The 22,498-nt window shown below is 61.8% G+C and overlaps 1 protein-coding gene across 1 annotated transcript; it reads left to right on the plus strand.

Annotated features, from left to right (window-relative positions):
- Nucleotides 1–12,647: 12,647 nt before the first annotated feature.
- Nucleotides 12,648–21,905, plus strand: SHOX (short stature homeobox). Its single transcript, XM_030305621.1, has 5 exons — nt 12,648–12,930; nt 15,985–16,193; nt 19,910–19,967; nt 20,046–20,134; nt 21,660–21,905. The coding sequence occupies exons 1-5, from the start codon at nt 12,648–12,650 to the stop codon at nt 21,903–21,905; spliced, it is 885 nt and encodes a 294-aa protein (XP_030161481.1).
- The last annotated feature ends 593 nt before the right edge of the window (nt 21,906–22,498 follow it).

A 22,498-nucleotide genomic window follows, 5' to 3' on the forward strand; every position in this document is an offset into this window, starting at 1 on the left:
AAACTCTTTGTAAAAAGCAAAGGACATGTACACAGAAGGCAAGAGCAGTTAATTTCTAGCATAGGAGAGAGGACTTGAGGTGGAATTCTGCTCTGTCCATGAAACGTAGCTGTTCAGGTTGCCAACGTGGGGCCCCTGGTCCCTGCAACAGAGTTCACTAGGGATCCTGAACCTTCTCAACTCCCCTAGAAACAAAGCACATTACAGGGAATCTGGAACGTATTACAGAAAAAACACAGAAGGCTGTCTCTTCCAGAACGTGGTGAAAGTTGATTGGAGGGGATGGTTGTTACAGGAACAGGGCGAATTGAAAGACGTCATCAACACTCAGAAAGTTGCCAATCCTCCTGGTTCGTCAGACAACCCGCAACAGTTCCCTATTGTCCCTTAGCGGCTTCAGCCACTCTACTCACCACAGACTGCGACCTTCACAGTGACTTTCTGGTGAATTTAAAAATAGGACAAGGCCCGGGGCCAATTCCTGCCTCCAGAACACCTGTTGCTTATAGCTGGAACCTCTTCTGACTCAATTATGACATCAGTCCAGGGGCAGAAAAACCAGGACGCTTGTGTGGACACAACAGGAGAGACCAATGCTAAGAGTCTCTTTGTAAATCGAGAGTGGGGATTCCCAAAGTATGCTTTTTGGAGACTCACTTAAAACATTCCCAGTGAGGGATCTCCTGATTGCTGCCGCCTGCCTCTTCTCTCTCTTACGCAGACCCCTCAGTACCGCGTACGTTTCCTCCTGTCGTAAACTGACGTGCCACTGACTCACAAAGCCCCGCCAGGATCTCGGACTCCTGCCGTGTCTGTAGATGGGGATGTGTGTTCACCTCCAGCTTCCCTGAAGACATGGCCCTGGCAAGGTCACCTCTGGCTTCAGGGCAATCTTCCCTTCTCCAAACGAGGGGGAGAATCATTCCTAAAATGTCTGCAATCATCAGCACGTTTTCCTCTTGCAATGCTTGGTTTTTAATTTGCAAGCAGAGAGAAGGAGCCAAGGGGCCTCCCGCATGCCTTTGGGGTGGATAAGCTTGTAGCAGGTGTCAGATTAGGATTTGCAAGACGGTCTGCTGGTGTTTGGGACGCGGGGAAAGGTCATATGGCCAAAGGTCTGCAAAAACGTTGGCTACGGAACGGGGATCGAGTTGGAAAGGTTTGGAGCCAAAGCCCGCGTGTCCTACCCTTGGGCAGATTCTTGCACAAACGTGTCCAGAGTTCATGGAAGGAACCCTCAGCCCGTCAGAAGGTTTGGATTCAGGGGATCCCTTAATTGTCCCATATCCGTGAAGACATAACCTTTGATTGTCTGTGACTCACCAGCATCTCAGGTTATAAGCCGTGTGGATTGCATTGGCTGACTTTGAAATGTCAGTTCAACCTTGAATTCCTGGGAGTGAGCCCTCTTGGCCACAGTGTGTTATTCTTTTAATATACATCCCTTTGGATTCAGTTTGCTAACAGTCTGTTAAGAACTTCTGCGTCTTGGGGTGCCTGGGGGGGCTCTGTCGGTTAAGCGTCTGACTCTTGATTCCGCCTCAGGTCATAGTCTCATAGTTCGTGAGTTCGAGCCCCACGTGGGGCTCTACGCTGAGAGCACGGACCCTGCTTGTGATTCCATCTCTGTGTCTGCCCCTCCTCTGCTCGCACTCTGCCTTTCTCAAAAATACATCATAAATAAATTTGTCAACAAACCTAAAAAAAAAAGAAAGAAAAAAAGAATTTCTGTGTCTGTGTTCCTGGGAGATATTGGTGTATAGTTTTCCTTCCTTGTCGTATTTTTTTGTCTGGCTTTGTCATCAGAGGAATACAAGACTTGTAGAATGAGTTACGAACTGACCGCCCCCTATCCCTTTCCGTGCTGAAAGGATTTGTGAAGGAGTCATCATTTCTCCTCCCTGGTAGAATTCACTGGGCAATCTGAGTCCAGAGATCTCTTTCCTCGAGGTCAGGCTGTTCATTACAACTGCAGTTTCATATTACATATATAAGACTACTGGTGTCTTCTATTTTTTCTCGTGTTAGCTTTAGCAATGTTTAGCAATATTCCCTCAGTGTCCTTTTTTCTTTACTATTTATTTAGAGAGAGAGAGAGCATGCCTGCATATGTGAGTGCAGGGGAGGGATAGACGGGGGGGGCGGGGAGAGAGACAATACCAAGAAAGCTCTGTGCTGTTGGCACGGAGCCAGACTTGGGGCTCGAGACACCATGACATGACGCGAAATCAAGAACAGACGCTTAACCGACTGAGCCACCCAGGCGACCCTCCCTTGTTACCCTTCTAACGTTGACTTGAAATTTCTTCCTTTGTAAAATATTTGGTTCCACAACCTTCCTCTCTTGGTCCCCTACCAACACCCCAAAAACCGGCCCCTCTTAGTTTCTTCAGTTTGGTGCATCTTGACCGTCTACCCAACCTACTGCTAGAGGGGCTCAGGGTCAGTTGATGGGTGTCTCCCTGTCTCCAGGCCCATCTACGCTCCGGGGATCTCACCCAGTCCAATGGCTTCTCCCGGTGATTCCAAATGAACGGAATATCTCTACCTGTACTTCCTTCCCGAGCCCAGACTCACCAACCCGATGGGCTAGGCAACATCTCAGAGGTCTAGTGGGTGTCCCAGCACAAACACCCTCACACAGGAAACAGCGGACCTCGGAAAGTTGCTTCTGTGCCCTCCACCATTTTGGAAAATGGCACACCGCTTCTGGTTGGGTGCCATGTGCTTGTCCTGGCCAAAGCTCACCATGTGGCTCCTCTCTTTATGCCTCACTTTCGGTACACGACCAAGTCCTGTTCGTTCTAGTTCCAAAGCATGTTGCAAACCTGCCTGATTCCCACCACCTCCCCTGCTCCCCACTGGTTGGTGCCATTGTCAACCCTCACCTGATGTCACCAGCTTCTTCCTGCCTCCACCCTTGATCCCCTTCTGTCTACTGTCCACGCAGCAGCCAGGGTTGGGGGGGAGCTATGGAAGCACACACCAGCCGTCCCCCCAACAAATCTTCAATGGCCGCCCCCTGCGCTCACGCAAGCCCAAAGCCCTCACCCTTCTAAGACCCTGTGCAGCTCGTGCTTGTGAACCGTCCTCCAGGACTGTCTGCTGTGTCCATTCTGGGATTTGTCGGCAGGACTGATCGATATCAGCCTCCTGTCCTGGTTTCTGTGCTTAGAACGTCCTTCCCCTACGGCTTGTGGCTTCTGAAAATATCACCTCCCTTGACCCTGTTCGTTAAACAGCTCCCCCAACCCGGAGACTCTCTAACTCCTAGACTTTCGATGTACTTCTTTCCACGTGAAATGATACCCGATTTTAAAATTCGTGTCTCTGTTTGTTGTCTTGTGTGTCCCCATCAGTGGTGAGCCCCGTGAGAATAGGGGGTGAAGTCCAGGCACAACGTGGGTCCGCTGGTCAGGGCCTTCCAAGGCCAGACTCAAGGAGTTGACCTCGGTGGGCTCTTGTCAGGGGCTCTGAGGAAAGCTCTCCTTTCAAAGCCCCTTGAAGCTTTTGAGCCAAAGGCATGTTTTGGGGATTGTAGGACTGACCGCTCTTCCTCGCACGGCTGGTTTCTGCTCTTGAAATTCACCTACATACATGCCTTGGTACCCTTTCCAGGAGGTCCCCTCCAGCAACGGCAGATGCGATCTGTCTCACACGTGGAATTTCTCTCTGACTCCAGCCAGAGAAAGTTGTCTGTTTTGTTATTTTTTTTTTTTAGAGTTCATTTATTTGGAGAGACAGAGTGGAGGAGGGGCAGAGAGACAGGGAGAGAGAGAGAATCCCGGGCAGGCTCTGTGCCGTCAGCGCAGAGCCCAATGCGGAGCACGAACTCATGAACCGTGAGATCGTGACCTGAGCCGAAACCAAGAGTGGGACGCTTCATCGACTGAGCCACCCAGGCGCCCCGAAAGTCTTCTGCTTTTCAAGGCCCCACGTGATTAGATTGGACCCACCCACCCGGATAATCTGGGATCTGTGTCCTTCTGAAGGACTCTCATTTAATCACATCTGCAAAGTGCCTTTTCCACGTAAGGAAACATAATTCCGGTGGCCAGGGAGGAGGCTGTGGACGTCTCTGGGGGGAAGGGGGCACCCCTCCAGCCACCACAGAGTTCAGTAAGTACTTGGTGGCAAGACGACGAATCCATACCCGGGATCTTTTCTCCCAAGGCTTGTTCAAGGGGGCAGCTCAGAAGGCAGCGTGCGGGGAGCGGGCCTCGGGAAGGACTGATGTCTCCCTGACTCTGGGGGAGGTGACGGTGGTACCCAGAGCCCAGCCGGAAGCGGAGGGGTCTCATACCTCCTATCGGGAACACAGTTGCAGAATGAGAGGTGGAGTATTGCCAACATAATGAATTCTCCCCGGAGACCCGTCCGTCACCCGTGGTCTGCTGCTGAGGGGCGAGCCCGGGGCTGACGTGGGGACCCTCGAGTTCCTCCTCGTGGAGGAGACAGTCCTGTCCTCTGAGTCCTGTTCTATCTTCCACCAGTCGTACTTATGGCCTTGGGGACGCCCCAGCCAAGCCCCCCTCCTGACCTGTATGGAAAAGCCTCTCCAATGCGGGGTGGACAGAGTCCAGAACGACACCAACAGGAGGGACCCCTGGTGACCCCAACCATGGAGGCTGTGCCTTGAAGCCACTGAAACCCTGGGGGAGGGGGTCTACGCAGGGGCCCAAAGCCCTTTTCCCTGCCCTCCTCCCTGCCCGCTCTTGGGACCCTGCCCCACCTGTGAGTGCACTAGTCCTCACATAAAGGCAGATCTCCTGGGGGTCCACCGACCTTCCAGACTTGGAGGGGGAGGCTGCCGTTTGTAGGCCCAGATGCAGCCTGGGCCCGAATCTGAAACCTGCTTCCTGCCGCCCTCAGAACCAAGGCCAGAGGTGAACCGGCCGGCGCGGGGGGGATGGGGTGGGGGGGCACCAGCCAGCCGCCCGGGGCGGCGACTGTCAGCTCGCAAGCTTGTCCACTGCGGGGTCCGGGGAACGGCACAGAGCTGGGCGAGGGAAGGAAGGAATGAAAGGAGTCCTGCGTCCTCCGAGGGGAGGCCCAGCCCCGCGCCCACGCCCCGCGTCTTCAGGGCCGGGATGGGCCTGCCTCGGCCGGTTACGGACCGCTGTCCCCTCCCTGCCGCACACCCAGCCGGTGGGACAGCACGAGCGCGCGCAGGCCTGCTGCGCGCAAAGGGCGAGCTGGCTTCTGCCCCCGAGGCCCCGGCCTGCTCGCCCTCCCCTCTCGGCACCCGCACCCCCTTGCCCCCCCCTCGGCTCCCCTTCCCCTTCCCCCGCTGCGCCGCTGCACACCCCGCGCCCCTCCGCCCCCAACCCGTGCCTTTGGAGAGGCCAGTGGCCGGCGCGCCCTGCCCCCAGCCCTGCGCGCCCCTCCCCCGCGCGCGGCCGGCGGGCAGGGGGCGGTGCTGAGCGCCGAGGTGGGCTCCTGGCGGGTGTCCAGCCGGGTCTAGCCCCAAGCTTCGCCTCAGGCCAGGAGGCTGAGCCGCGGGAGGAAAGGCCATCGGGCGGGAGCGGGCCGCGTCCCTCCCCCTTCGCCCCGGGGCCCCTCCCCCGCGCTCAGGCCCTGCCGGCGCCTCCGCTCCCCGATTATCCTAGCGGTACCCGGACCCCCGCGCCCCTACAGCCCTGCGCCTCCCTTCCTGCCTTCACCCCCTCCGGCCTGGAGACAGCCGCTCCTGTGCCCTCCGCCGCCCCTGCAGGGGCCAGCGAGCCCCCCAGTTCCAGCAGGGCAGGGGGGACACCCCTGGGCCCCTAGAGACAACCCTGGGCAGCCAGCCTGATGCCTGGGTAGTCGGGGCGGGGCCCATAGGCCCAGGAAGGAGGCAGCACGGGGCCCCTCCCCAGCGCGGCCCTCCTGCGTGGTAAGCACACTCATGGGGGGAGGAAAGGCCGACCCTTGGGTGGTGCCCCCCCTCCAGAGACCAGGAATGCCAGGCCAGCGGTCTGACAGTGAGCTGGGGTGGTGGGGGGACCTCCTTACGATTCAATCCTGGTGTGCCCAGGGAGGGAGGGAGGGTGCTGAGAGGAGCCAGGCGTGCAGGGGTTTCCAGGATGGGAAGCTAGGCCCCAAGCAGTCTTGGGGGGTCCCCGGCGCCCCGCCGCTCATGCACCCAGACAGCTGTCTTTCCGGAATGTGAAGTTGGCATTTGAACTTGGGCCTGCTTTGGGGGGGGGGGTTGCTCCGTCGCAGGGCAGGCTCTGGTTGTGGAGAATCCCAGGGCCTTTGTATCCGTGGCAGGTTGGCCAATTAATTAGTGGTTCCCTTCTAGACCTGCAGGGTCCTGTCCTGGACCGTTTTTCTCCAGACGTGGCATCAGGAAGCCGGTGGCCAGTGGGGACCAGCCTCCCCGAGTGGGGACCCAGTGCGGGTCCCACACCAGTGGGTAAAGCTGGCCTCCCTTGGAAGCTGGGGACACGGGCGGTTTGTGGAACCCCTTGCACACTCCCGGCAGGTAGACGTGGTCCCGGAGCCGTGGCCTTGTGTGCTGACGGTGACCACAGAGATAGATTTGTCACGTCCCCCCCCCCCCCCCCCCCCCCCCGTGTCCGGGGACGCTGCCCGGGGGCCTGAGCCGGAATGCAGGCGGCCCTCGGGGCGGCGCCCTGTGCGCTCTGGGGGCGCCCCCGGGCCACCTGGGGCCCACCGTCACCCCCCCCCCAGCAAGGCCACGCGGGTTTGTGTAACTTTGTGCCGAAGGTCCCGGCCCAGGGGCCGCTCTCGACCCACAACAACGTCTCTCTCCAAGGCTGTGGGCAGGACACGTATCTCCTTCTTTCATCCGCAGACGGAAACCACACGGAAAAGGCAGAAGACGTTCAGCCCAGTTTGGTGGGAGCTGAGTTCAAAGCCCTCGGTGGCCAGTCGGGCGGGGTGGGGGACGCCGGGACGAGGAGGACAGGACTGGCTCTTCGCGCGTCCCCTAGCCGAGGCTCCGAGCCACAAAGGAGAGCGAAAATCAAAGTACACGCCTAAGCCGGTGCTTAATGTATTCATCGCAGAGAGCCTGGCCCCATTGTTTGCGCGGCCCTGGCTTCCAGAAAACGGCCCTGTTCAGAGGTCCGTCGCGGTGGTGAGAGACTGCTTTGCTCCCCGCAGAAATAATGTTTTTCTTCAATAAAACAGAGACCAAGGGTCCTGCGATTAAATCTGAAAGCAAAGAGTTTTAATGCCCACCATATGTTACAAAGTACACGGCGAGGACATTAAAAAAAAAAAAAAAAAAGGAAAAGCGGGAAAGAAAGGAAAAGAAAAAGAAAATCCCATCAAAAGCAAACAGCATTTCCTGAGGGCTGTGTTGGAACTCCCTCCCCTACAACGTGAATTCTGGGCTTTTGTAGCCAAAGTCAGACAAAGTAGGAAAACAACAACAACCCACGACCAGAGCGGAAAGGACGCGTTCTGGGTGGACCCTGGAAAACACCCTCTCTGGGGAGGAGAGAGCGAATCCGGCCCGTGGGATAGCATACGTGTGGCCGGGATCATTCAGTTCCATTCAGGAGCTGCATTAACGGGGCCACCGTGATGAAAATCTGTTAGCCCCGCGTCTGAAACCCGGACGTGTGTGTAAATCAATCACCAGGGTAGGAGGGCGTGTGCAAATGCAGGTTTCTAAATTTGCAAGGTGGGGGTGGGGGGGGGTTGGGGGGGGAGAGGAGCCCCTCTATGAAATGTGTTAGGACGTCCGTGAAATCCTGCACTCGTGATCGATACGTATACATATTTCATGGGTGGGGAGGGGTCCCTGTGCTTTCTGGGCTGTTCGTGAAAAATCCGAGCCGCGTCTTTTAGCAATTAAGTAAACGAAATACCAAATGTTTGAATATTCATGACCCCCTTTTCCCCTGGCGTGGTGACGGTGAGAGAGAAGGAGAGAGCCGTAAACAGCAGCTTCTGTTTGTTAGGATTTACCTACTTCGCACGCAGAAAGATCACTTTGTCAGATCGAAAACTGCCGGAGTCCCTGTCCCGGCCCCTCCCCCCCACCCGCTCCCGCTCCCGGGGTCACTCTGCACCTGGCGTGGCCCGGAGGGGCCCGGTTGGCACGCGGCCGGCCGGGCGCCGTGGTGAGCTGTGCCTTCACGGCCCCTCTTCCTGGGTTTCTGGGGGGGGGGGGACACGGGCTGGGCTGCAGGGCCTGGACAGAAAGCGTGACCCCTGTGCCTTGCCCGCCAGGGTCCCCAGAGGGTACAGAGGCTCACAAGCTTCAGCACCTCCAGACGGGGCAGGTCTGGCCTCCAGCACTGGGTGGCCTCCCCGGGGTTGGGGGTCTGCAACAATTCAGGAGGGCCAGGTGCTGTGTGAGCGGACCCCGATTCTGGGAGCAGCGTGCCGGGAGAGGGGGGCCCTGAGCCTCGGTGGGCGCGGGTCTCCTGGGGCCACCCTGGCCAGGGTCTCTCTGTTCTCCCGCCAGGACGGCAGGCTGGTGCGGGCAGGACAGCACGCGGCGGATTGGGGCCACGAGGCCCCACGGTGCCTCCAAGATGCGGGGTCGTGTCGGTGACCCCCCAACCTTGTCTCACTTGGCCAGGACCCTTCCTTCGTCCGGAGCACAAGGTCTCCTGGCATTTTTACTTCCTTTTTACCGCGTTTTGTTTCCGTGTGCTGCAACAGGCAGGAAACAGCACGGATCACAGCCCCTGGCGCTCACGACCCCGGGCAGCCCGCATCCGACGCGGATTCTGGGAGCGGGGTGCGGGGGCCCGGAGTGCCGCCCACGATTTGGTCGACTGCACCTCGGAACTTGTCTTTCCATCCAGAAAGCAGGTTTCCCCACCCCCCACCCCCCCAGCCAACAAATTCTCTTGTACTTCTTTGCTGGTGTTTTTTAGGAAGGGATGTGCTTTCGTTTCTATCCGCAAACTTCCCTGAAACCCGTTGCTCCCTTACGAGTTGGGGGAGAGAAAAACACGCACCGGAGACAGAGAAGCACCCACGTTCTCACGAGACCCGTTGTGAGATTTTAAACCTCTGTTCTCTCTTCTTCCTGGTTCGTCTTTCTGGGGGGGGGGGGCGCACGGAGGCTCACACAGGCGCCCCTTGTGCCGAGGCCCGGGCAGCCTCCCCTCCTGCCTGCAGGCACGCGGGAGCACAAGTGCAAATGCAACGTTCCATAAAGCGTGCCCACCCGGAGCCCTCGGCCGCTGTCTTGAATTAGCACAAATATGTGCTACAAAAACTCACTGCCTAAACTATGAAAAATAACACAGCTCCTAGCTATCTTCCGGTCTCTGTCTTTGAAGGAGAGCATGTCAGGGGGCCTTGTGGGCTCAGGGCCAGGGAGGGGAGGGGCTTCGGGGGACCCCACGCTCCGGGGTCCCCAACAGCTGGAGAAGGACCTTGTCTCTTTGCTCCTCGGCAAGACCAAGCTTGCTTCTGTGGAAAGGCGGCCCCCCTCCGCGGCCCGCGGCTCCTGAAGCAGGCCAGGCCTTGCCACGGGAGCCAAGAGCCCAGCGTGGTCTGTGTTTCTTTTCTGGAGGGTTATTGGGAAGCCACGCGTTTGCAGTGGGGTGGGAAGGAGACGGGGTTGCAGCAGTGTTGGGGGGCGTTAGCTTTTCTCAGGGTTGAGGACTTTGTGTATGCAGAGGCCCTATCCGGTGCCTGTTGGGGACAGTCCTGGAGGCTGCCAGACCCTGGGGGTGCGGGGGGGGGCTGGATTCCCCGCTAGGTAGGGGTGGGACCTCACTCAGGAGGAGAGGGGACCATCCTGGTCTCCTGGAACCCCCCTCCCCTGCAGAGGAACCTCAGGCCAAGCTTGCACTGCCCTCGGGGACCCTGGGGATGTACAGAAGGGACAGGGAGGATTCTGGGAAGACTGGGCACGTTTGTACCCCCAGGAGCCTGGGGACCTGGTCTCCCCACCTGGGGCTGGTGGGGGGCTGAGGTGCACACGTGGGAGAAGAAGTTGTCCCCCGCCCCTCCAGCTGGAGAAAGTGCTGTGGCCCGGAGCCTCCTTCCCACAACCTGCCCGAGGTCCCTGTGTCCGAGTGTTCTCTGTCCTCTACCCACCTCCGCCTCTTCTGCTCCTTCTGCAGGGAGGAGGGGGGGCCGGTGAGGGTGTCTCCAGAAGCCTGTCGGGGCAGAGGCTGGTCCCCGCAGGGTGGCAGGGGTGAGGGTGGGGCCGCAGCCCCAGGAAAGCGCTGTCAACTCGCGGGCCGCCCTGCGCCCTCACCCGCGCGCGCCCTGCGCACCCCCGCTCCGGGCGCGGGCCCTCGGCGTCTCCCCCGCCGACCTGCTGCATGCATAATACATGAGGGGCTATTTGTAATTCTGTGTGATATGTGCGCGCCTCCGCTTTGATTAGAGGGCCGCGGTGACAAAGACCTGTTTGTTAAGTTGGGAGGGCTTCCTCGCCTTGCGCGTTTGAAGTCCGGAGGACGCGGCGGCCCCCGGGTCCAGCCGCCGCACGCGGGACACAGCAGCCCGGGCCGCGCGGAGAGGCGCAGGGCGCACAACTCCCGGAGGAAGGATGCAGGGAGGGTGGGGGTGGGGGAGAAAAGGAGGGGAGGGAGGGGAGGAGGGAGAAGGGCAGGAGGGAAGGAAGGAGGGAGTGAAGAGAAGAAGGAAGGAATGAAAGAAAGAAGGAGGGGAGACAGAAGGAGAAAAGGAAGGAGGGAAGGAAGGAGGGAGGGAGAAAAATGAAGGAAGGAAGGAAAGAAGGAGGGAGGGAAGGAAGGAAGGAGGGAGGGAGGGACGGAAAGAAGGAAGGAGGGAGGGAGGGAAGGACGAGACAGAAAGAGAGAAGGAAGGAAAGGAGAGGAGAGAAGGAAGGAGGGAGGGAGAGAAGGAAGGAGGGAGGGAGGGAAGGAAGGAAGGAGAAAAATGAAGGAAGGAAAGAGAAGGAGAGAAAGAAGGAGGGAAGGAGAGAGGGAGGAAGAAAAATGAAGGAAGGAAGGAGGGAGGGAGGGAAGGAAGGAGGGAGGGAGGGAGGGAAGGAAGGAGAAAAATGAAGGAAGGAAAGAGAAGGAAGGAGGGAAGGAGGGAGGGAGGGAAGGAAGGAGAGAGAAGGAAGGAAGGAGGGAGGACGGAGGGGCGCGGGGGAAAGCGCTGCTCCCCCCATTTGCCCTGTGCTCCTCCTCCTGTCCCTGTCGCGCGGGTCGGACACCCGCAGCCCCTCCCAGATCGAGCCCCCCCCCTCCCCCAGCGAACCCCGAGTGCCTGGACGCAGGCCTCAGGAGCCGCGGAGAAAGCTCTCCCTCTCCTTCCAACCGGAGGAGAGCGCTGCGGGGCCGTGCCGAACCCCGGATACCGCCGGGGGTGACCCCGATCCCGGGTCCCGGTTAGCACACCCAGCGCGCAGGGGCCGCCTTCGGAACGTGCGCACGGATCTTCTCCAAGACCCCCCCCCCAGCCCCCCCTCCACCTGCCCCGCAGCTCCCCAAGAAGCCTGGTCCGCACTCCGGCGTGGGGGAGGGGGCAAGGAGGGGAGCCGGGGGTGGGGGGGGGGCGGGGGATGTTGTAGATAAAAGAGGGAAGAGGGTAAAGTCAACTTTATTTGCAGACGGAGTTGTGCGGACAGGACACGTTTGACTTCCGGGGTCGTAAAATGCTTTCGTGTTGCCCTCGAGAGAGTGGGTCGTCCCGTGCACCCTGGAGACGGGCCGTGGGAAGGGGCGAGCGAGGAGCAGCGTGGCGCAACCCCAAGTACACGTAGTCCCCCCCCAGTAAATATCCTGGCCTCCAGGTCCAGTGCAGGGCTCTGGGTGCGGCCGCGCGGGGGCTGACGCGCGCCCGAGGGGCCGCCGTGTACAAACCAGGTCTCCCCACGACGCGCCGGTTTCTCCGCGTGTGGACCCCCGCGCTCCGCAGACGCCCGCGGCCCCCGGCAGCGTCCGGGTCCCCGGCCTCCGCCGCGCCGACCCCTCCTCCGAGGTCTGCGAGCCGCTTTCCACCGCCTCCGCCGCCGAGGTTCCGGCGTCCACGCTGGGGTCGACGTGGGCCCCTTCCTCCCCCTTCCGCGGCCCTCCGCCCGCGTCCCGGCCACCCCGCGCGCACCGGCGGCAGCGGGCCCGAAATCCCACCGCATCTCCCTCCGACTCGCACTCGACCGTCGTCCGTGAGACCGCGCGTCACCGTCGCCCGGGGTGCCCTCGGCGTCTCCGCGTCGCCGCGCGCGGACCCATCCTGCGGAGACGCGTTCCGGGGGCGCGGGGCCGGCGGGGACCTCCCGACCATCCGTAAACTCCTCCTCGAGTTTCGTTTCCGCCAGCCATTGAGGGGATGCGGGTACCTGTTTGGGGCGCCGGCGCCTGCGCCCGCCCGCGCGCGCGCGCTCTCTCCCTCTCCCTGCAAAAATTGGATCTCTAGGTCCCCACACCGAGGTGCACAGACGCCAAACAGTGATGAAATGAGAAGAAAGCCAATTGCCGGACTGGAGGTGGGGGAGAGATAGCGTCTCTGCGTGCGCCCGCCGCCGATCCGGGCGCCCTAATTGCTGTAGACAGGGAGCGCGGGGGGCTGGGCCGAGGTAGCGGTGTATAAATAGTGAGATCTCAAGTTGAAAGGCATAAATAACACCAGAAGGGATCTACCCTCACACGGACAGTCCTCTCCGCGCGGGGAGGCGTGCGGACCTCAGCCCGGCTCCCGGCCAGCCCCGCCGCGCCCCCCGCGGACCCCGCAGCCCCCGGGCAGCCATGGAGGAACTCACGGCTTTTGTATCCAAATCTTTTGACCAGAAAAGCAAGGAGGGCGGCGGCGGCGGCGGCGGCGGCGGCGGCGGCGGCAAGAAGGATTCGATCACGTACAGGGAAGTTTTGGAAAGCGGACTGGCGCGCTCCCGGGAGCTGGGGAGCTCGGAGTCCAGCCTCCAGGACCTTACGGAGGGCAGCGGCCACTGCCCGGTGCATCTGTTTAAGGACCACGTGGACAGCGACAAGGACAAACTGAAAGAGTTCGGCACGGGGAGGGCTGCGGAAGGTAAGCTCGCCGGGGCGCGGCTGGGCGCCCCTCCCGGGGACGGCGTCTCCTCGCCGCCGCGCTTGCGGGCCTGGCCCTGGCTCGGCGCGCGGGGAGGCCCCGGGGGCCGCGGCTCGCCCAGAATTCCGCCCCCAACTCTGAATGTACGGCCACGCTCGCACGCAAAGGCCCCGGCCACCCGTCGCCAGTGTTTTCGTAAGAAAGGAAGGAGACGCCAAGACGCGGCGGCGGAGCCAGAGAGGAAGGGAGGCAGGGAAGCCAAGCGAGCGAGGGCCGGGCCGGGGCCGCGCGCTGCTGGCGGGCCGGCTTCCCCGGCGCCCTTGCGCCGGGCGTCGCCGCGGGAACTTTCCCGGGTCGGAGTCCATCGGGCGGACGAGCCCGAAAGGCGGGGTCGGCTGTAGGGCCGCTGGGTGCGCGCCCGCCCGCCCGCCAGGCTGTCTAGTGTCTGCTCCCAAGCGCACACACGACAGATCCCAGGCGTCTCTCCCAGCGCCCCCCGGCTGCCCCAGCGTCCGACCTGGGCCGGCGCTGAGGACGCGCCGGCCGCTGGTCCCGGAGGGAGCGTTGCGTCCTGCGCCCGCTGAACCTCTCTGCTCAGTTTCCTCTTAGGGGAAACTTTCCCCCTTGAGCCCGGAGCTGACGCGGGCCTGCAAATTAAAACCACTCGCGTGCCCGCAGGTGGCCGGGGTCTGGACGCGGAGGGAAGGATTCCCGGGAAGGTCATGGCCGTTGCGCGCGGGGCCTCCCGACCCCAGGCTGTGAGAGGACAGCCGGCCCCGCTGCGGGGCGGACCGCGTCCCGGGCCTCCTTCCTTCCTGCTTTTCCAGCCACGTTCGCCGCGGTTCGCCCTGTTGCTGAATGGGGGGGAGGAGGGGAACCGGCGGGTTTATGGGGGGCTCTCCCAGCTCTCCCAGCCGGGCACGGGGTGGTCCCAAGCGGGGGGGGGGGGGGTGTCTCCGTACAAACAGGGCAACCAGCAGCGGCAAATCAGTGGCGTAAAACTGGCTGGATTTCTCCGGGCGGGGGCACAGCGTAAAACTGTTACGAATGCCTATATTTCATTGCAAAGAGGAAACACAGTGGCTTCGCCCCCTGGTGCACACGGTGTCAGCGCTGGGGGAGGTCAGGAGGGTCTCCGTACGGAGGACATTCCTCACCACCCCCGCCAGCCCTGCCCCGTGAAGCCACTGCGTCCTGGTCGCTGGGACCCCACACTTGGGATCTCTGAAGGGCAGAGCTCTGGGCCGCGGCCTTGAGACCGTGGGGATGCCCCAGATATCTTTCTGAGGCCTCCACCCAGGGAAGCTGGAGGCTTAGAGATGAGCCCCTGACCTCCTGTGGCCTGGGGACGCTCGGCCCGGCCTGTCTTACTTCGGGGTTCACCCCCCCGCCCCGCAGGGCACATGCAATTCATGTAGAGGTTGCTTTCACGGAGACACGGCCTGGCTGGACGCCACTCCGGGCCCACACGTGAGGTCAGAGGTTTCCAGCACCCAGGACTCACGTCCCTGGCGCTTGAGCCGTGTGGTGTGGGAGACCTTTGGCTTCCTGCAGAAACCCGGAGGTCCTGGGCTCCTGCACGGCCTGTCCCGCCGAGCTGTGGATTTTGCAGAGCCCGCCCTGGGTTCTCAAGGCCTTTGAAGGCCAGCTGCTCAGCTGGGATCCGTCCCTGGGGCCAGACTTCAGGGACGGGAAGGGAAGGAAGGATCAGGGCTGCCTCCAGGACAGGATTCGCGGTGGGGGCAGAAATGGGGTGCTGGTTTGCACATGTAACGCTTTCCGGAGGCAAAAGGGGATTCCAAAGCCAAGTTGGGGTTCCGCGTCCCGTGCTCAGAAGGCCTGAGGGCAGGCTGTCGGGCAGACTCAGGGCTTGGCTTCTGGTGTCCAGGCCGACTCGGGGATCCCGGGGGGTGTCCCCTGTCCCCACGGCTGCTTCGCGTCTTCCCGCTTGGCGAGGCTCCGGGCTGAGGTACGGAGAGGCCTTCTGTGCGTGCTGCCTCCAGACCTTCAGGACTGCGGTCCTGGGGCGGGCCTCCTGAAGGCTAGCCCCTTCTGGGCACCGGGGGCCGAGTCAGGAGGGCACGGAGGTGCTCTGTGGCTGTGCCCGGCACGATCTGTGGCGGAGGGAAAGCACAGGGAGACACAGGGGGCCCGGGAGGCGCGGCTCCCGCCAGCCGGGCTTTGGGGTGATCACGTTATTTTCAACTTCTGGGCTGCCTTTGCTGCAGGTGGGAAGGCGAGGTCTCCGGGTTAGGCTCCCAATGTTGGCCTTATAACTGCCTGCCGCTTAGCCCCCTACCGTCCCCTCCACCAGCAAACACAGACGCTCTCCTAATGTTTGGAGTAAGAAAGTGCCAAGCTTGGTGCCCTGGTGGCTGTGTGCCCCATCGCTGGATGTATGTACGGAGGGGGCAGCGGGAGGCCAGTAAGCTTGGGGACCTTGCTCAGCGATGCGCCCCCAGGCACCGGGCTGAGCGTGAGGGTGTGAGTGTGGTGAGAGAAAAGAGTCCAGGGAGGGGCCCGCACGGCCCAGATCCACCCGCGTGGGGAGGGAGGCTCTTACCCGGCTGGTGCGCCCGGTGCCCTTCGCGGGACCCACACTAGGGCGATTCTGCCCAAACTTGTTTGACTTAAAATAATATTTCGCACCCCACTCCGAGAGAGAGAGAGAGAGAGAGAGAGAGAGAGAGAGAGAGAGATTAAGCTATGTGGCTATGTCAATATGTCAACAGGCGCAAAGGGGAACCTTGAGGAAACCATTCCGAGGTTAGGCCGAGAAATTCAGCGCCGCCAATGCCCGAGTTATTACCAAACGGCGTGGGTTGCCCCTGGAGTCCGCTTTATCGACCTGACGCAGCCCTGGGTGGGGGTGGGCTGGTCAGGCAGTCGGGGCGCGTTGGCTGCCGGGGCCCCTTCCTCCGCAGGCGCGCACGCGGTGCTCGCCGGGTCCTGCACCTCCGCGCAGCGCGGCCGTGTTTCTGGGCAGACGGGGAGGGCGGGGGCGGCCCGGGGAGCGCTGCGCCCTCAGCCCTGCGCCCCCCGCTGCCCCCGCAGGCATCTACGAGTGCAAGGACAAGCGCGAGGACGTCAAGTCCGAGGACGAGGACGGGCAGACCAAGCTCAAGCAGAGGCGCAGCCGCACCAACTTCACGCTGGAGCAGCTCAACGAGCTGGAGAGGCTGTTCGACGAGACCCACTACCCCGACGCCTTCATGCGCGAGGAGCTCAGCCAGCGCCTGGGGCTCTCGGAGGCGCGCGTGCAGGTAGGAGCCCGCCAGCCCCGAAGCGCAGGGCCTCCCGGAGACGCCCAGGGCCCTCGCGTGCGCGCGGGTCGCACGGGTCGCACCCAGGGCGCGTGCCCCGCCTGAGCCGGCCGCCCTCCCCACCTGGAGGTGCTCAGGCACTGGGATCTGACCTCACCTCTTTGCACAGCTCCTCTCCGCGGCCCCCAGCCTCCTCCCTTGCACTCCAGGGAGGGGAGGCGAGGGGCCAGGTGGGGGGAGTCGCGCACACGGGCATCTTGATGAGCGCGGCTGATGCCCGCGCGGGGCCGGATTAGCTCGGGCGCGGGCGGGGGGCGGGGGCGCGGGCGCATGAATTCATAAAGCCCCATCTGGCGAGCCAGTGTCTGCGGGGGCCCTGGCCGTGCGCGGCACGTGCGCGGAGGGGACGCTGTGGCAAGCCGCTAGGTTAAATTTATTTATGCCTTTTTGGGGCACGGTAGCAAAAACTCCCTCCCGCTCGCGTCCTCCGAATGCTGACCCCGCCTGGGAGCCCGGGGCCTGGAAGGTTCCCGTCCTTCCTCACGGTTCTGGGCACGACAGCAGCGCGCCAGGCGGAGAGAAGAAGGGGTCAGCATCCCCGGGGCTCTGGGGACTGGTTTTAAATACACGGAATTAATATTGCCAAACGGGGAGCTGGGGGGGGGGCATGAGAAAAAAAAAAAGCGCAGGGCTTTGAACGCACGGGTTTCCCCCGTTGGGTTGGAATATCAACACGTTCAAACACCAGTCCCCACCCTCCCCCGAGTTTACTTTCCAAACGAAAACACGAACGTGTGGTATAGATAGTGTCTTATGAAATCTTTAATTTGGAAAAGAAAATTGTTTTTGGTCCCCAGCCCCCCTTCGGCGTTTCCGTGTGGCTGCAGAGGGAAGGGTTTCTTAGGATTGCAAGGCAATCGTGTAGGGCCGGCTCTAGGCTACAGCCAGCGGGGACAGAGCCTCCCGGCGAGGTGGAACCCAGGCGCACAGCAGCTCTGGCCACCCTGTCCCCCCACGCCTCGTGGGGGCTGGGGGCGTCCGGTGCGTTTGGGCATCAGCGGCCCCCCGCACGGGGAGGCGGCTGGCAGGGCCCAGAGTGGCTTCCCCGCTGGCCACCTTTCTCGGGCAAGATGGATAGGCATTCCCCCTATAAATTAATGAAAAGATTAAACTTTCGCTGAGGGGGACATCAACTTTTATGTTATCTCCCGGTGTCTTTCTGCCTGGGATCTGTAATATCTCCCAGGCCTTGATGTACTGTTTCTATAAAAATAAATTACTTGTAATTTAATTCTACACTATTTCTTTGAGCAGTCTATTACACGCAGCACCTTAGCAGGAGGGACCCACCGGCAGAAAACTGGTTCTCGTGTGTCTGCAGCTCTTGAGAAAACCCTAAAATCAAGGGGGGGGGGTGGGGGGTGGGCGTTTGTGTGGAGGAGGAGAAGGGGCGCAAGTGGCTGTCCATCCAGAGGTGAATTAAAACTTAACGACTGCAGATAATAATAAAAAGAAACACGGGGATGGGAGAGACGATTTTCTGCGGGCCACGGGGAACAGAGTCAGGGGATCAACACCAGGGGGAAAGGGGCTCGTAAACATCAATTAGTTAAAACGAATGGGTCAGCGCGCCCAGGGCGAGGGGGCGGGCGGCGAAGGCAGGGGGTCAGGAAGGAGCTGTGTTTTGTTCCTGTGCCTGAACCCTCTGGGTCGTCCCTTTTGGGCACAGCCCGTCCCGTGCCGTTAGGACAGTAGAGGTTCAATTTAGTGCGGAAATCTGCTGTACATAAATTGGGGATCCTACGGAGGCTGGTCTTTATTAACCTTTTATTTTTAGTCGTGTACTGGGACCTCGTATCACCCAGCTGTCAGGGTTATAATCGAAAGTTATGAGACCACGCGCAGGACCAGGCGGTAATTTAATTACAACAAATATCTTTGGGTTTATGGCGCAGAGCTAAATTAAATGTCATTATTCACTGTCTGTAATGGAAATCAAAAGGAAATCAGATTACAGCGTTTGTGAAAGAAATCAGTGACTGGTCCTTAATGAAGAAATAAGTGTTTAACCAGTGCACTGAGCTCTCCTTAGCATATTCAGGACTAATTCGAATTGATCGTGAATCACCCCAAGACTGATTTATTATCGCTTCACGCAGCGGCTAATTCATCACTTTTATTCATGGTAATGTTATTTCCACCCACCCGCCCCCCCCCACCCCTGCTGAAGGGAGAACAGCTTTCTTTCCACGTTTAAATGGGATTCTGGTTTTGAAAAATGCCCTTGGTGGGGGGGGGTGGGGGGGTGGGTGCAGAATTTGCTGTCTCCTGCGCCTGGTTTGGGTCTCCCCTCTGAGGACTGAGCAGGGCACCCCAAGGAGAGGGAGGAGCCCCGGAGGGGCCCTCCGGGGTGCAGTCGTGCTGTCTGGACCGCCCGGGGTTGTGCGGGGAGGCCGGCCACGGATGCAGGGATTGCACACAGGAGTGAAACTTGGTGCGGCCCACCTTGCTGGGTGGGTGGGTCGGAGGGACCGTTTTGGGACTGCTTTTCGGGGAACAGGCTGGAAGTTTCCCAAGCTCCCCGTATGTAGCCTGGCGGGGCCGAGCTTTTCGAGCCTTCCGGAAAGGCCGATTCAAACGGGAGGGCGGTGGCTCAGCCGTGGATAAAAAGCTGTCTCAGAAGAGTCTGGGAAGGAAGAGTGAAGGTTTCTTACATTCTCCGCTGGGTCTGGCCTCCCGGGTTTGCTGAGGTTCCCCCGTGCAGGGTCGGGGGCAGCGGGGCCGAGCTGTCCGGGCGGTTTGGCCAAAGGGAAGGCTTGCTTTGTGCTAATTATTCTGCGAGGCCCCTGATGTCATTGCAACAACTGTGCCAGTGAGGGCGGCAGGAAAGCTGCGGGAGAAAGCCAGTTAGGAACAATCAGGTGCTAAAACTGTGCACGAGGGGCCTCCAGATTTCCGCAGGCACAGCTTGGGGGCCACGGGGTTCAAGAACCAGGGCTGTCTGGACGAGGTGGGGGGACTTTGGTGGGGCGTCCTTTGCTCCAAAATGTTGACATCGGGCCTGCGAATCGAGCTGAACTGGGGAAGGTTCCGCGGATACCCTTTCTCCAAGAATGAGACATTTTGCAAGAGAGGCCGGTGGCCGCAGTCGTTGGGGGTGACCCGGTGTTTCCGGATCCAGGACGCTGAGGAGTCCTTACTGCTAACTGGGACCCTCCAGGCTTCCAAGGAGGGCATGAGGGACACTGGGGACGCGGAGGGTTCTGGACTCAGGGTGTCCCGAATTGCACCAGGGCGGGGGGGGGGGGTCATATCGGAAGCTCTTTATGCGTCTGTGCGCCCCGTTAGCGGGCAGCTAAGGTTCCGAGCAGGACGATCAGGCGCTCCCGGGGCCTGGCAGAGTGGAAGAGGGCGTCCACTGCTCCTGGAAAGTTCTCGAATCCACCCCGCCGTTCTGGTGCGCACTTTTCCACTTTAAATACATGAGCCGTCAAGGCTCCTCACCTGGGGACACAGGCAGGGCTCAGAAGCGACTTTCGGAATCCGTAGCTCTAGGTGGCCAGCTATGGGGGGGGGGGTGGCTGGGGCGGGAGGGAGCCCGCCTGCGACCCTGGTGTCCTGGCACCGGAGCGCGCGCCGCCGTGCGCCTAGCCTCCTGGGGGGAAAGAGGCCGGCGGGCTCACGGGGCTGCGCGCGTGTCTCTGTTCTGTCCTCAGGTTTGGTTCCAGAACCGGAGAGCTAAGTGCCGGAAGCAAGAGAACCAGATGCATAAAGGTGGGTGCGGAGGTGGGGAGCGCGTGCAGACACGGGAGGACCTCGGCGGCCCTCACGGCTCCTTTTTTCCCCTTGCAGGCGTTATCCTGGGCACCGCCAGCCACCTGGACGCCTGCAGGGTGGCCCCCTACGTGAACATGGGCGCCCTCCGAATGCCTTTCCAACAGGTAGCCCGTTTTTCTTCCTTCTGAGCCGCGCGGGGGCCCGCCACCTCCCCGCCTCCCTGGCGTCCTGCCTCCCCCCGCCGCTCCCGCCCCCGCGGAAGAAAGGCTGGCGCTTTTACAAGGGGGCATTTATGGAGCCGTTGGCACGTATTAAAATCACGCTGTAAAACTCCAAGAGTCACCTTGGGGAGGGCCAGGGTTTAAACCCAAACACAATTTTACAAAAATCAAATCGGAGTGAAAAAAAAAAAAATCCCACCCACCCAGGCGGCCTGGCTGGGGGTGGGGCGCGGGGATGGTGTACTTGGCCGGGAGGCCCTGCGTCTACACCCAGCCCCCCACCTCGCCTGCCCCAAGCCTCAAGTGAGGTGTCTGCGCCCCCCCCCACGCCCCCTCCCGTACCTGGGCCTCCCCCTCCACCTCAGAGCCCGGGTCATCGGGGCTCCGCTCCAAGTGGAGTCGGGAGGCCCCAGCGCTGAGGGCTGCCTGGCGTGGACGTCTAGGGTTTCCGGAGACCCCCGAGGGCTGCCTTCTGCTCCGGAGCAGCTACCGGTGGATGGTGGAACCTGCGTGGGGCGAGGCGCGGGCGCCCGGGGCGAGAGCGCAGGGCTCACGTGCCCCGGACTCGCGCCAGCGCGGGACCTGGGGGCGCGCGGGTTGGGGCCCCACCGTTGGGGGAATATGTGAGCGCACGGGCTGGCGGAGCTGGGGTGCTGTGGGCAGAGCGGAGGCGTGTTCACCACGCGCCCTGCACGGCTTTGCTCCAGGGAGCAGGCCTGGGGTTATATTTGGACCTGTGTTTGCTACGGGCCTCTGCGGGTCAGCTAGGGCGCGGGTAGAGGTGGTGAGGGGTCAATAAACAGGGCCCTCACCGAGAGCGGGGCGCTGGCGCCTTGTGCTGTCAGACTCAAGGTGCCCAAAGGCGAAGGGAGTCCAGGGCCGCGCCTGCGCTGGGTAAGGGCCTGCGTCCCTGTCTCTCGCTTGGCCTCACCCACTCCGCGCCTGGGCGCACGTCTTTCCCCGGGGAGGGCGGTCTCTCCACACGACCTACAGCCCAGAGTGGGGTCCGCCCTGAGGCCATGCTGCAATGAGGCTGTTGGGGCGCGGGGGGTGGGGGTGGGATTCAGAGGCGTCCCGCGGGGGAGGGGGGTAAGAGGAGGCCAGCACCCCGCAGTCCAGGGGTCGAGTGGGGACAAGTCACAAGTTCAGAGAAGTTGAGCTTCCCGTGAGGAGATGCAGACACCGGGATGCTGGCGAGGACAGGGGCGTGGGCGCCACCGGGGGGTGGGGGGGTGGGTGCCGGGCTCTGTTCAGATTCTCCAGCTCCCACAGCGCAAAGCAGCCAGTGCCCCCCGCGGACACGCGTGCCAGGAGCACAGCTGCGACCCCCTCTCCCGCCCCCGGCTGGTGCAGAGGAGTCGATGGTGGTCCCCGGGGTGGGGGCAGGGGGCTACGACTCCCCAGAAACGGACGCCCCAGGGTCCCTCCCGTTGCACACGAGGCCTAACTGCGCCTTCTGCCCGCCCAGGTTCAGGCACAGCTCCAGCTGGAAGGCGTCGCGCACGCGCACCCGCACCTGCACCCGCACCTGGCCGCGCACGCGCCCTACCTGATGTTCCCGCCGCCGCCCTTCGGGCTGCCCATCGCGTCCCTGGCCGAGTCGGCCTCCGCCGCCGCCGTCGTGGCCGCCGCCGCCAAAAGCAACAGCAAAAACTCCAGCATCGCCGACCTGCGGCTCAAGGCGCGGAAGCACGCCGAGGCCCTGGGGCTCTGACCCACCGCCCGCCGCGCGCCCGGCCCCGGCCCCACGACCCCGCCCACGCTGCGTCCTGCACGCGCCCCCTCCGCGCCCCCCGAAGGTTCGCACGGACGCCCTGCAGCGAGCGCGCGGGCCCTGGGGCAAAGGCCTCCCCGCTCGGGGCAGCCCGGGGTGGGGCCCACCACTGGCCTAGGGAGGGGGCCTTCCGGGGCCCTCACGACCCCGCCAGACCCTCGCAGAGACCGTGCGGAAGAACGCAGGTGACGCTCTGACCACCCAGCCCTTTGCCGCGCTGTCTGCACTTCCTGGGACCCTGCGCCACCGGGAGCCCCTGTGTGCCCCTGTGCGCCCCGCGCGCTCCTGTGCGCCCCCGTGCGCCCCCGTGCGCCCCTGTGCGCCCCTGTGCTGCCGGCGGCGTTCCTACCCTGTGCATGTGGCTTCCTACTCGCCTTTGGAAGATCTTAGAGTCTATTAAACAAAAGATCTGGGGCTGGTCTCCGCTGAAGATACCAACACTTTTATTCACTGCCACGAACTTGCTTTTTCGTCTGAGGAGGTTCAGGACGGGTATGGATTTCAATGTGGACTTTCGCCTGCCAGGCAGGGGC

This window comes from Lynx canadensis, chromosome X (genome assembly GCF_007474595.2).
Source record: "Lynx canadensis isolate LIC74 chromosome X, mLynCan4.pri.v2, whole genome shotgun sequence".
Classification (NCBI taxonomy): Eukaryota; Metazoa; Chordata; class Mammalia; order Carnivora; family Felidae; genus Lynx; species Lynx canadensis.